The 13,783-nt window shown below is 41.0% G+C and overlaps 1 protein-coding gene across 1 annotated transcript in view; it reads right to left on the bottom strand.

Moving 5' to 3' along the window:
* Positions 1–13,783, bottom strand: part of prex2 (phosphatidylinositol-3,4,5-trisphosphate-dependent Rac exchange factor 2) — a 415,983-nt gene that overhangs the window by 240,911 nt on the left and 161,289 nt on the right. The window contains exons 12-13 of the mRNA XM_080194118.1: positions 13,465–13,568; positions 5,767–5,816 (exon numbers count right to left, since the gene is read on the bottom strand). Coding sequence (XP_080050244.1) covers positions 5,767–5,816; positions 13,465–13,568 — 154 coding nt within the window. The remainder of the gene's footprint in view (positions 1–5,766; positions 5,817–13,464; positions 13,569–13,783) is intronic.

Below are 13,783 nucleotides of genomic sequence, written 5' to 3' on the forward strand. Positions count from 1 at the left end.
GGCCGAAGGGCCTGTTTGTGCTGTAGTGTTCTATGTTCTATGTTCTATGTAAGCTGATAAAATCACAGCAAGTAAAACTAGGCACCTGAGGCCTGAATGAAAAAGGCAAGGAATTGTCTGTCCCTTTATATGTCATTTTAGTGATAGCAATCACAACATGGTATAAATTAAGCTTGTAATGCACAAGGAAATAGACAAGCTGCAAAAAGAAAAGTTTTGGATGAAGGAAGAGCGGATTTTAGTAAAATAAGGCAGGATCTGACCAAGATAGATTGGGAGCAGCTACTGATGGGAAAATCTATGGAAGAGCAGTGGGGGGCATTCAAAAATGAAATGCGGAGAGTGAAAGCCCAGCATGTTCCCTCAAGGATGATAGGTAGGAATAACAAGCTCAGAGAACCATGGGTGACCAGAGATATTCAGGACACAATGAGAAGGGAAGGGCAGCAAATCAGTGAAGACATTAATGAGATTCAGAAAGTGCAGAGTGGAGCTCAAGAAAGCAATTAGAAAAGCGAAGAGGAAATATGAGGTTTTCTGGCTGGAAAAGTATGGAAAATCCCAAGATATTCTATAAGTATAATCAAAGGGAAGAGGGTAACCTGGGAAAGAGTAGAGCCCATTCAGGACAAAGGGAGCAATCTGTAAGTGGAGCCAGAGGACAGGGGTAGAGTGTTGAATAAATACTACACATCCGTCTTCACCCTAGAGAATGAAGACGATAGTATGGAATTCAGGGAGACCGAATGTGAGGTTCTTGAGCAAATTGACGTAGGGAAAGACAAGGTATTGGCGGTGTTGGCAGCCTTAAAAGTGGATAAATCTCCAGATCTAGATGAATTGTGTCCCAGGCTGCTGTGGCAGGCAAGGGAGGAGATTGCAGGAGCTCTGACCCAAATTTTCAATTCCTCTCTGGCCATGGGGGAGGTGCCAGATGACTAGAGAGCAGCTAATGTGGATCCACTATTTAAGAAAGATTTTACAGATAAACCAGGGAACTACAGACCAGTGTGTCTCACGTCAGTGGTAGGGAAATTATGAGAGAAACTTCTCAAGGATAGTATCTATCTCACGTGGAGAGGCAAAGCTTGATCAGGGATAGTCAGCATGCTTCACCAGAGGAAAGGCATGCCTAACAAATTTGACTGAATGTTTCTGAGGAGGTGACCAGGTGTGTAGATGAGGATAGTGGAGTTGATGTACTTTGTATGGGTTTAAGCAAAGCCTTTGACAAGATCCCACATGGGAGGCTTGTAGAGAATGTAAATTCACATGAGATAGATAGTAAGTTGATAAAGTGGATTCAAAAATGGCTTAGTTGTAGGAGACAAAGGGTGATGACAGAAGGCTGCTTTAATGACTGGAAGTCAGTGTCCAGTGGTGTACGACAGGGATCTGCGTTGGTCCCCCTATTATTCATCATTTATATAATTGACGTTGATGACTATATGGGAGACTGGATTAGTAAATTTGCAGATGACACGAAGATTGGATGAGTAGCTAACAGTGGGGTTGAGTGTCTTGGGCTACAAGAAGATATAGATGGAATGATAAAATGGGCAGATAAGTGGCAGATGGAATTTAATCCTGAAAAGTGTGAGGTGATACACTTTGGAAGGAGTAATTTGACAAGAAAATATTGAATGAATTGTAGGACACTAGGAAGTTCTGTGGAACAAAAGGGCCTTGGCGTGTTTGTCCATAGATCTCTGAAAGCTAAAGGGCATGTTAGTAGGATAGTGAAATAGACATATGGAACACTTGCCTTTATCAGTCAAGGCATAGATTACAAAAGCAGAGAAGTCATGTTGGAGTTATATAGAACTGGAGTTGTATAGAATGGGCGGTACAGTTGCACAGTGGTTAGCATTGCTGCCTCATAGTGCCACGGACCCGGGTTCAATTCTGGCCTCAGATAACTGTCTGTGCAGAGTTTTTACATTATCTCCGTACCTGCATGGGTTTCCTCCAGGTGCTCCAGTTTCCTCTTACAGTCCAAAGAAGCGTGGGTTAGGTTGATTGGTCATGCTAAATTGACTCTAGTATCAGGGGGATTAGCAGGGCAAATATGAAGGGTTACAGGAATAGGGTCTGGTGGGATTGTGGTCAGTGCAGACTTGATGGGCTGAATGGCCTCCTTCTGCACTGTGGGGATTCTATGATTTGGTGAGGCCACAGCTAGAGCACTGTGTGCAGTTCTGTTCGCCACATTTTCGGAAGGATGTAATTGCACTGGAGGGGGTGCAGAGGAGATTCACCAGGATGCTACTTGGAATGGAACATTTAAGTTAAAAAGAGAGGTTGGATAGGCTTGGGTTGCTTTTGTTGGAGCAGAGAAGACTGAGGGGTGATCTAATTGAGGTGTACAAGGTTATGAGAGACATGGACAGAGTGGATAAGGACCCTTAGTTGAAGGTCGGTCACAAGGGGACGGAGGTTCAAGGTGAGGGGCAGAAGATTTAGAAGGGTTGTGAGGAAGAAACTTTTTACCCAGAGGATGGTGACACTCTGGAATGTGCAGCCTGGGAGGGTGATAGAGGCAGGTTGCCTCACATCCTTTAAAATGTATCTGGATGAGTACTTGGCATATCATAACATTCAGGGCTTTGGGCCAAGTGCTGGCAGAAAGGATTCGGTATGAGTTCAGGTGTTTTTAATGTGTCAGTGCAGACTTGATAGGTCAAAGGCCTTCTGGCCATATGATTCTATGATCCTGGAACTAATCAGGCTGAAAAATAGTGAAATTAACAGTTTAAAGTCTATGAAAAAGAGTAAATTAGATTGTGTGAATTCAATGCCAAATCAGATACACAAAGAGAATAAACAGAGGTAGAGATAGGTTGGTTTAAGGAAGAAAACAGCGGGCAAAAAATAGAACTTTTTTAAAAATCAGTTAAAAACTGAAGGAATGAGATCTCACACTTTTAATTGTTCATTTATAGCGACAAAACTTTGTTTTTCATAATTAACATCATATCATTAAAAGGGAACTTGAACTGAAGTGGAAAAGACAAACTTTCTGTGGTGTATTTGGTTCACAACTTTTGAGCAAATGTAGTAAGCTCATGCCAATCAATGCAATTCAATGTTGAACCAGCTAGAGAGATGCCAATTTCATTCAGTTAATAGCAAAGCGGCACAGCACAAATCTAATTGCAATTTTGGATTTGCACGTTTATTTAGATACCTGCATTTGTCTGAAATTACTGAGCATTTGCGCATAAATAATGATGTGCACCATTAAGCTCATATCACCTTATATGTCCTTGTTTATTTAAATTGCAGTGATGCCTCAACATCACTTGAGATATATTATTATATCCCAGCTGATGTTCCTTATGGAAAAGTCAGATCCCAGGGTGGAATCGGCTTAATAGATTCTAACTTTTATTTTTTGTTTAGATACATTGAAATCAACTACTGAACAGAGTCACAGGAGTTTGCTGCTGAACTTTTAACAAAAGAATAAAAGAATATTAAGCAAGAAAAGATTTAACTATAGTACATTACTCCTTTATCCCAACTATACCATTCCAGATATATGCAGATTTGTCAGGATAACACAAGTTACAAAATCTATCTTATATTCTAATGCTCTCAGTAAGTACACAGTTCCTGTGAGTCAATAGGAAAACTATAATCAGGCATCACACACTCTTGAAACCAAATGTCAGATGCCGCCCAAACAACTTTCTCCCCAGGAACTTGTCACACTGTGAGCCAACTGGTCTCACTGGAACTTTGCCTTCACAGGAATATTTCCAAACTCTACTCAGAAAATCCCTTCGAATTTTCTCCCAAATTATACTTTCACTTGGATGTCTTCACAAAAGATCCACCTTCAGGGATTCAACATATCCTTCCAGTATTCCTCCACCTGGAAGCCACATGCATTCAAGCCTCACCTTCCACATACTCTGATTCCTAGCCATGCCATCAGAACATCACTGCCTCACAGGCCCATTGTAGGGAGCTATTAACCCTCTGGGGAGAACCTGCAAACTCCACACAGTTACCTGAGGCTGGAATTGAACTTGGATCCCTGGTGCTGTGAGGCAGCAATGCTAACCACTGTCACTGTGCCACCCTTGTAGACCTGTCTTTTAATTTGGAGCTTCTCTCTGCCCCTCACTCTTGACTTCACTGAACAAGACCTTTTTTCTAGATTCCTGTTCTTCATTCCTCTCACTAGAAGCTAGTCTTAGAATTTGCTTCTTTCCCATTTCCTTGCTTCTGGAACTTTCTTTCTGTCCCTGAATATTGCCCTGACTGTACTGGCAGTGTTTGTTAAATCCTTACTCCAACTGAATTAACCTTCTTTCAACAGAACTAACCGCATTTCTATGTGGGTGCCTGTTTGCTGGACAACAGCCCAGATTTCTTGTATCCTTTGTTTGCTTTGGGGTTCTAAAAACTTGATCATAATGCAAGCATCTAAACAATCACAGACTTCCAGGCAACTTTTAAAAATTAAAGTAAAACCAAAGTTCTTAACCCTTACTTAACACAAATATGGAAAAAAATTAAACTTAAACTCAAAACAATACCTTTATGTCTAGCACACATAAATACATGTTTATATCTTATCTAAACTATCTTTACTTCCTAACAAAGGTAACATGAACTGTTGCTAACAGGAAGAGTTGGACTATTCCATGCTTTAAACATTCAAGGATGCTGTAACCATAAACTTCAATTTTAGTGGAAAAAGCTTTTGTGAAAGTTATAATAGTTAGCTTCTATTAATAAATCAGAAATTGAGGAACAGGAGCCAGCAATTTTGTTCTTCCACTCTTTTCTGGTTCAAACAAAAAAAATTCAGTTTAATATTGAAGTGGTTTTTTTTTAATGTTTTATTTATTGCCAAATCTAACTGCTCCGACAAGCGGTAGTCAATGTTCCCCTTGAACCACTGCAATGATTGACAACATTTCTACAATGGCATTACATAAGACAATCCAATATTTTGCTTATGAATCTGTTTTGTTGGTATTCTTTCATAAATGAGTGACTTGTTAGGCCATGCCTACATCCCATGAGCCAATAAAAGAACATGTTTATGTCACTTGTCGGCCTGGCATAAAGTGACATATTCTCTTCTTCAGTAAACCAGTTAGATTTTTATTACCATCCAGTAGCTATGGAGAAGACACTTCTGTTGTTAGTCCATGAATTACGAGAATTATTGAGTTCAATTTCTCAACTACAATGATAGTAATTGAGCTCATGACCATAAACACTACAATACCTGTGTTACCTGACTTCTCACCTTGCCAGATGATCAACCAGATGTTGAAACACATTTGGTTCTATTAATAAAAGAGCAGCACTGTGGAAGGCCAAAGCAAATTTTCATATCCAGTAACAATTAATAATTCAGTACTGTCTTTTAGAAAATTTAAAACTTTGTAATTTTTCTAATAATGGAATATTTAACAAATATTTACTATATTTGGAATCAGAAACCGAACCTTGGTCAGGTTTGTATCCTTCTGCTAGAAATATTGCCCTTAAGGTTCACAGAATTTAAATGTCTCAAGTAAGAAATATGTGCAAAAATTTAATGTTTTAGACTAATCTGCAATAATTCATCAGAATTTAAATTTCCTTTTCATGTTAACTCTTAAAACAAATGCTTGAAGAAAATTATTCTAAAGAAGTCAGCAAGCCAGTTAAATGTCTATCCAGCACATTGCATATGGCATGTTTGATTACAATTCCATTCAAATTAAAACTAAAATTGATATCATACTTAATTTTACTTACTTGATCACAGGAGTAAAGAGACTATGGAGTCGGTAGTAAAGTCTCACACCCTGTCAAATGAAAGAAAACATTGTTCATTTTACTAGCAGAGGATCACTAATCATTTAGACATTAATTGACAAGATAATGTTTGTTACCTTCCTATAGCTAATTCTTCACTGTCATCATGAATTATATTATTGTAGTCTCTTAGAATTTCCCAATATTCCTTCATCTTCTGACAAGTTTTGCCCCTTAATTTCATATTTGCGCAAACTCTTAAATACTCTCATTCCTTCCCTCCAGTCCCCCTACCCTCCTTATATTCTCCCTCTCTTCTGTCTGACCCCTGTCCTCTTACTCCACTAGTTCACTCCTCCTGTCTAACCAAATTCTCCCATTTCTTCCCTTGTCTCTGCTACTTCCTTTCCCCATCCATACCTCTCATTCCCCATCCTCTCTTTCCCCAATCTTCCTCTCCTTAATATCCATCCCTCCACCTCTGCCTTCCCTCCTCTCCCACCCAGCCCTTCAAACTTCACCAATCCCAATTGCCCAACCCATTCTCATCACCACTCTCTGCTCTGCTTCTATTCTCTGCTCCTTTTGTCCTCTCTTCTTTTCTCGCTTCTGTCCACCTTACCATGTTTCACCTCATCCTATCCTCAACATATTCACTTCCTCACTCCGGTAAAAATTCTAAGTGTCGGAGAATTCACGGAATATTTCCTCAGGCTCCAAAAGAATTTGCAAGTGTGGTTGAATTGCGAACTGAATCGCATCACTCTCCCAGCGGGATAGTCACCGATTTTCCCACTAGGGACAACACTTTGAAATTTTTTGGAAAATTCCATCCATTGATTCAAAGTGGCAGCACAATGGCTAGCACTGCTGCCTCACAACGCCTAGGGCCCAGGTTCAATTCCAACCTCGGGTGACTGTCAGTGTGGAGTTTGTATGTTCTCCTTGTGTCTGTGTGGGCTTTCCCTGGGTGCCCCAGTTTCCTTCCATAGTCGAAAGATGTGTGGGTTAGGTTGATTGACCATGCTAAATTGCCCCTTAATGTCAGAGGGATTAGCAGAGTGGGGTTGCGGGGGTGGGCCTGGGTAGGATTGTTGACGGTGCAAACTTGGTGGGCTGAATGGCCTCCTTCAGCACAGTAGAAATTCTATGATTCTAAAGTGAGCTGATCGCTCTTCAAGTGCTGGGTATGTGAGATGTAATAATTCCATCGGAATGAAGCACAAATACAATTTTTTTTATGAAATAGCTGATCTTTGGCCTGTGTCTTTAACATCCAACCATTACTTTCAAAATAGTTGGGAGAATTCTCAAGCCCCTGCAGAATTCTGCTCAAATTGTCTAATAAACCGAGTTGATTATACAGAATTCACATGAGTCTGGATCCAGACTCGAAACATTGGTCCATTCTCTCTCATCGGTTAAAGATTCTGTGCAGTGAAGAAGTCTTGTTCGAACAAGACTTCTTCACTTGTTCGAACAAGACTTCTTCACTGCACAGAATCTTCAACCGATGCTATACACTAGATACATCGATGACATTTTCTTCCTTTGGCCTCATGGTGAACAATCACTGAAACAACTATATGATGATATCAACAAATTCCACCCCACCATCAGACTCACCATGGACTATTCCCCAGAATCAGTTGCATTCTTGGACACATGCATCTCCATTAAGGACGGTCACCTCAGCACCTCACTGTACCGCAAGCCCACAGACAATCTCACAATGCTCCACTTCTCCAGCTTCCACCCTAAACATGTTAAAGAAGCCATTCCCTATGGACAAGCCCTCCGTATACACAGGATTTGCTCAGATGAGGAGGATCGTGACAGACACCTCCAGACGCTGAAAGATGCCCTCATAAGAACAGGATATGGTGCTCGACTCATGGATCAACAGCTCCGATGCGCCACAGCGAAAAACCGCACCGATCTCCTCAGAAGACAAACACGGGACACAGTGGACACAGTACCCTTCGTCGTCCAGTACTTCCCTGGAGCGGAGAAGCTACAACATCTTCTCCGGAGTCTTCAACATATCATTGATGAAGACGAACATCTCGCCAGGGCCATCCCCGCAACCCCATTTCTTGCCTTCAGACAACCACACAACCTCAAACAGACCATTGTTCGCAGCAAACTACCCAGCCTTCAGGAGAATAGTGACCACAATACCACACAACTTTGCCACAGCAACCTCTGCAAGACATGCCAGATCATCGACACGGATACCATCATCACACGTGAGAATACCATCCACCAGGTACACGGTAAATACTCTTGCAACTCAGCCAACATTGTCTACCTGATATGTTGCAAGAAAGGATGTCCCGAAGCATGGTACATTGGGGAGACCATGCAGACACTACGACAACGGATGAATGAACATCGCTCAACAATCACCAGGCAAGACTGTTCCCTTCCTGTTGGCGAACACTTCAGTGGTCACGGGCATTCAGCCTCTGACCTTCGGGTAAGCGTTCTCCAAGGCGGCCTTCACGACACACGACAGCGCAGAGTCGCTGAGCAGAGACTGATAGCCAAGTTCCGCACACATGAGGACGGTCTCAACAGGGATCTTGGGTTCATGTCGCACTATCTGTAACCCCCGTGACTTGCCTGGGTTTGCAAAACCTCACTCACTGTGCTGTCTGGAGACAATACACATCTCTTTAACCTGTGATCAGTGCTCCTTCCACACACATTGTCAGCCACTTTAGCACTTGAACAGCAGGTTAGGTGTAAAGATTCGCATTCTAATCAGTAATCTCTAAACTGTCTGTGCTTTATGTGCTCTGTCTGAGGCCAGAACTCTCCATTCGCCTGACGAAGAGGGAGTCCCCTTGAAAGCTTGTGAGTTTACTTTCAAATAAATCGGTTGGACTAAAACCTGGTGTTGTCAGACTTTTTACTGTGTTTACCCCAGTCCAACACCGGCACATCCACACCATTCTCTCTCCACAGATGCCGTCTGACCTGTTGAGTTTCTCCAGCATTTTCTGTTTTTGTTTCAGATTCCAGTATCCATAGTATTTTGTCTGAATCAGCTGAGGGGAGTTTATTTTAAATAAACAGTACTCAGTGAAGAAAATAGGTATTAATAGGGTGAGATTTTACCGGAAATTTGGCAAATGCTGCAGGCAGGCAGGAAAAATGTGATGCTCAGCCCACTAATGGCAATGGTGGTTTTTCCTGCCATACTGTGCAGCACTTAGTGCCAAAACTGTTCTGCCATGAGTTTCATACCATCTGCCCCGCCATCACCTCAGTGCTGTTATCAGGACACCACATTTAAAGATCTCCCCAGCGTGTACCAACCATATTTCACAGGTCACCAGAAAGTGATGGCTGCCAGGAATTCTACCCCCAAATTTTCAGACATGTCCCTGGAGAGGCTGCTCAATACAGCAGAGGCCTGCCATGATCTGCTGTACCTCCGCTCATGAGGAAAACCAGTGAACAAGGCCACTAGCCTAGCATGGTAGGCAGTAGCAGCAGTCATGAGTGCCAATGCCCTGCAGAAAAAGACAGCTATCCAGTGCCACAAGAAGATGAATGATCTCTTCCGATCTGCCGGGGAAAGCGACTCTTCACATCACTCAACTCAGATACTCACACTCCTTCACATATCTGCAGGATTCTCACTCACTCCCAGCTCAAGGGACACCACCTCTCGCTCTCCCAATGACATCATCATCATCTCACCTGTGGGTCATGTCCTCATCACCTCGTTGGTCCCATTCACCATGCACACGCCAAGTATCCCATCTGTCCTGGTGTGTGTCCTGTTTACACTCTGTCCATCTGTTTTTGTGCAGGAGAAGCTGGGTCTCAACAAGAAGGACAGATCCTACTCAGGCGAAGGGATGCCAGATCTGAAGGTCCTCATGGTCTTCGAGGACAGAGTCATCCAGTCAGCTAGGGAAGACATTAACTGCTCCCGAGCTGATGAGGTGATGAATCAAATGAGAATCCAGCAATGTATCAGCCAGCAGATAACAACGCTGAGAGTCATGTCTCCTGTTTCTAAAGGCCCTTGTCATGCAAGAATGATCTCTTCTTTTATCGTGAACACATCTGGGAAACAGCTCAGAGTATTCAGCAGCCAGATTCTTGATTCTAGTCCCAACACCAGCACAGAGTAGGAATTTATGGATCCCAATATTGGGAAACCAATCACAACACTCAGTTAACACACTTGGACACACAGCTTGGTGGGACCTGGGTCCAGAGTAGCCTTGGGCATCACAATCTGGTGAACACATCACACTTTCAGAGCCACAGCAGAAGGAGGCAGGAACACCCCAGGGTGCCATCATTCAAATGCTTGATGTATGCCAGTAATCTGATGAGTCCCAGTCCGATGATGTGCCTTTATTCTTACAAAGTGTCATTTGTGTTTGGAATTCTCTCCCACAGTGGAGGGATCTATCATTCAAGGCTTTTTGATTGACAAGGGAGTTAAGAGGGACAGACAAGAAAGTGGAGTTAAAGCCAAATCAGATCAGCCATGGTCATAGTGAATGGTGAAGGAAGCTTGAGGGGCCAATTGGTCTATTCCAGTTCACACTGCTAGTGCGCACATGTGCTTATTCATTCCGTTTGAAAATCATTAATTCTGCATTTACGGCATCTATTTCCATAAATTAGGTTCACAAGTACAAAGCAGAATTAGAAGGTAAAGTCTATAGCAAATTTGTAATGAAGATGCCCACAAAGAATGTAAGCAGAATTACCAAATCTATTCTGGGATATCCAGCTTGAAAAATCTGGTAGAGCTAGTGAGCACCCAAAATGTTCACAATAGTATGCTTTTGTGAAACTTGATATATAGAAGATAGTACTGTGGAAATTCATGCAAGGTATTCAGCACTTCATTGTTAAGGCTTCATATGTATACTGGATGTTTAAATTGGAAAATTATTCTACTCCCCAGTTTTGACATCTTCACATTGCTTTGGGAAAACCCCAATAAAAACAACATTTTACAATTGTGATAATCTCCACGAGGTTCATGGGGAATCACTGCTTGATCTATCAGTGCAGCTCATAGTGCTCCAGCAAATGCAAAATTCTTAAGAGTTCACCTAAATAACATGAGCTTGAACTTCTGGATTTCAAGGGCAAAACTTCTACCATCAAAAGAGTTGGCAGGGGAGACATTCCCACTGATCCAAAGGTCTGTTGCCATTATACGTTCCACTAAGCATTGATTGGCATAAGGCAGGCCCTTTGCCTCTCAGTTGGGAGAAAGTCTTGCCTGGGAGAGCTGCTGAAGTGGCTGGAAAAGGCATGACATAGATCTGCCATAGCCTAAGTACTGGGGACCAATGACACAACTAAGTGTCAGGGTCAGAAGACAGGGAAGGTAGGGAAGGCCTAAGGTGGTGGGGATTGATGAGGGGATGATCAGGATCTTGGGAATAGGTAGGAGGTCTGGAGGTCATTGGTACTTCAGGGTGGGAGAGAGGTGACCCAAACAGAAGGAGGCTTCCCACCTCTCCTCCTCCTGCCCCAGTCTAGCCGTGGACACGTAAGAGGTTATGTACAATAAATGAGCGTATTTTTCAGTGGCTTTTAGACAAAAGAAACAGAATTATTTCTATTGTTTTTGATTGCCAATTGAACCAGAGGTTGAATGGATATAGGGAAAGTTTTACCACGTTTTAGATTCTTTAACTCTGCTGATTAAAGCTGTGCGATTCCACAAGTTCTTTTTTAGATTGCCAAGGTATTTACATTACAACCGCATAAGAATGTTTTTTTCATTATACGTAGCAACATTGTAAACATGTTTAAATACTCTCTTTCAGAATGTATACACAACTTTGCTAAAAATGTGAACAAATAAACTTGCATGGAAACATTTAAGATGTAACTGAGCATAGCAAACATTCTATTTGTTTACTAATTTGTTTAAAACTGAACCATGCGACAGCAGATGCTGAGGATAATTACTTTATTCATTAAAATATCAATATTAAACCAAACAGCATGTTTGAGATGGAATAAACTGCAACATTGTACATATTTCAAAAGAAATATTAACTAAAATCAACAAACTAATCAGCAACTTTTTCATAATTTTCTAATAATTATGAAGAGATGCATTTATGTAAGTAGAAAGGCAGTTTTTAAATCTAACGAAAATGTAATTGAAAATACTGTGATCTATTTATTGCTGTAATGACTCAGGAAGTCAGACTGGAAAGGAACCTAATTCATTACAGAATGCAGGGTAAAACCACTGCTGTGGTATATACACACTAGTCCCCACCTGGGACTGCATTCAGCAGGCCCAGTCCTCAGCCTGCCTTATAAAAGATTCAAGTAATGGTTCCAGCTGGGCAAGCTATTGTCTGTTACCGGGGAACTCACACACTATGAGCCGCACAGGTAGATCAAACAATGATGCCCCATGAACCTCATGGAGATTATCACAATTGTAAAATGTTATTTTTATTGAGTTTTTCCCAAAGCAATGTGAAGATGTCAAAACTGGGGAATAAAATAATTTTCCAATTTGGACATCCAGTACATATATATGAAGCCTTAACAATGAAGTGCTGAATATCTTGCATGAGTTTCCACAGCACAATCTTTTAATTGATTTCGCTATCAGCCAACTTCCTGATATTGTACATCCCCTATGAATGAATCAATATATCAAGTATCAATCATCTAATGTTTATTTATTATTAGTCACAAGTAAGGCTTACATTAACAGTGCAATGAAGTTACTGTGAAATTCCCCTAGTTGCCACATATTGGCACCTGTTCATGTCAATACCTAACCAGCACATCTTTCAGACTGTGGGAGTAAATTAGAGAAAGCAGAGGAAACCCACACTGACACAGGGAGAATGTGCAAACTCCACAGACAGTGACCCAAGCCAGGAATCAAACCCAGGTCCCTGGCATTGTGAGGCAGCAGTGCTAACCACTATCCCATCATGTCACTCCAGTACAGAATGCATTCTGTTCCAACATGTACCTTAACCCCACTTTTAAAACAACATCTACTACAAATTTGGTTTGATTTCTTCCATTTTACTACAATTATTTCATTATTGCCAACTTCCAGTTTATTGTCAAATTATGGATGGCTTGATGCTGTCACACACTCGAAAGAAACTCGGTTAAAACTTCCCAAACTATTCTGTATAGAAAAAGCCATCTTTCTGAACAGAAAGAGGAGCCTTTACTCCCAACACCTGAAACACATTAAAGAAACAATCTCAGAGACAAAAGGGCATATCTGAACCCACAGTGACACCCAGTTTTCTCTCGTTAACATTTTTTTTCAACTGAGTACACATCCATTGTGAGTCAATAATCAAATCCTAACTATTACTAAAATTGCTTTCAGATGCGATTGGTAAGGTTGCCGACTTTATCAATTACATTTTGGCTAGTCACTGATAGATCTACCAATAGGTCAGTAAATCTGTCAGTGAAACACACCCTAATAGTTATCCAGCAAATTAAAGAAAATGTGAGCAATATCTTCTCATTTGAAAAATTGTGCAATATGTGTCGGCAATCTTTATTGGTATCACTTCCATCAATAATAATATTCGCTTTCATGAAAACAAAATACCAGGTATGAATTCTATATTTTACTTCTTCTGCCCTTTGACCTGTATGAAATACAAATATGTAATCTCAGTAGGTTTCTTATGAAATCAGTACCTTGGAGATAACATCTTGAATTTGACTTCTTGGATGGTATGTCCCATCGTCATATCGAAATCTGTACAGCATATGATCAGGTTTAAACTGGTGTTTGTCTGTTACTGAATACCAAAATATATTAGTCAAAAATGAGCAGCTCCAAAAATGTTCAAAGTAGTGCGCAACTAAAACATTATTAAAAAATTTTGACAAGTTTAAACAATTTAACAATAGTCAAGTGATCCAATATAAATGTCACTTTCTAAGATTAAGTATACATAATCTGGCACAACATTTCTACGATCATAATTTTGAAAATATGTCTTAATATTAATAA

This window comes from Carcharhinus amblyrhynchos, chromosome 8 (assembly GCF_965287045.1).
Source record: "Carcharhinus amblyrhynchos chromosome 8, sCarAmb.v2.hapA, whole genome shotgun sequence".
Classification (NCBI taxonomy): domain Eukaryota; kingdom Metazoa; phylum Chordata; class Chondrichthyes; order Carcharhiniformes; family Carcharhinidae; genus Carcharhinus; species Carcharhinus amblyrhynchos.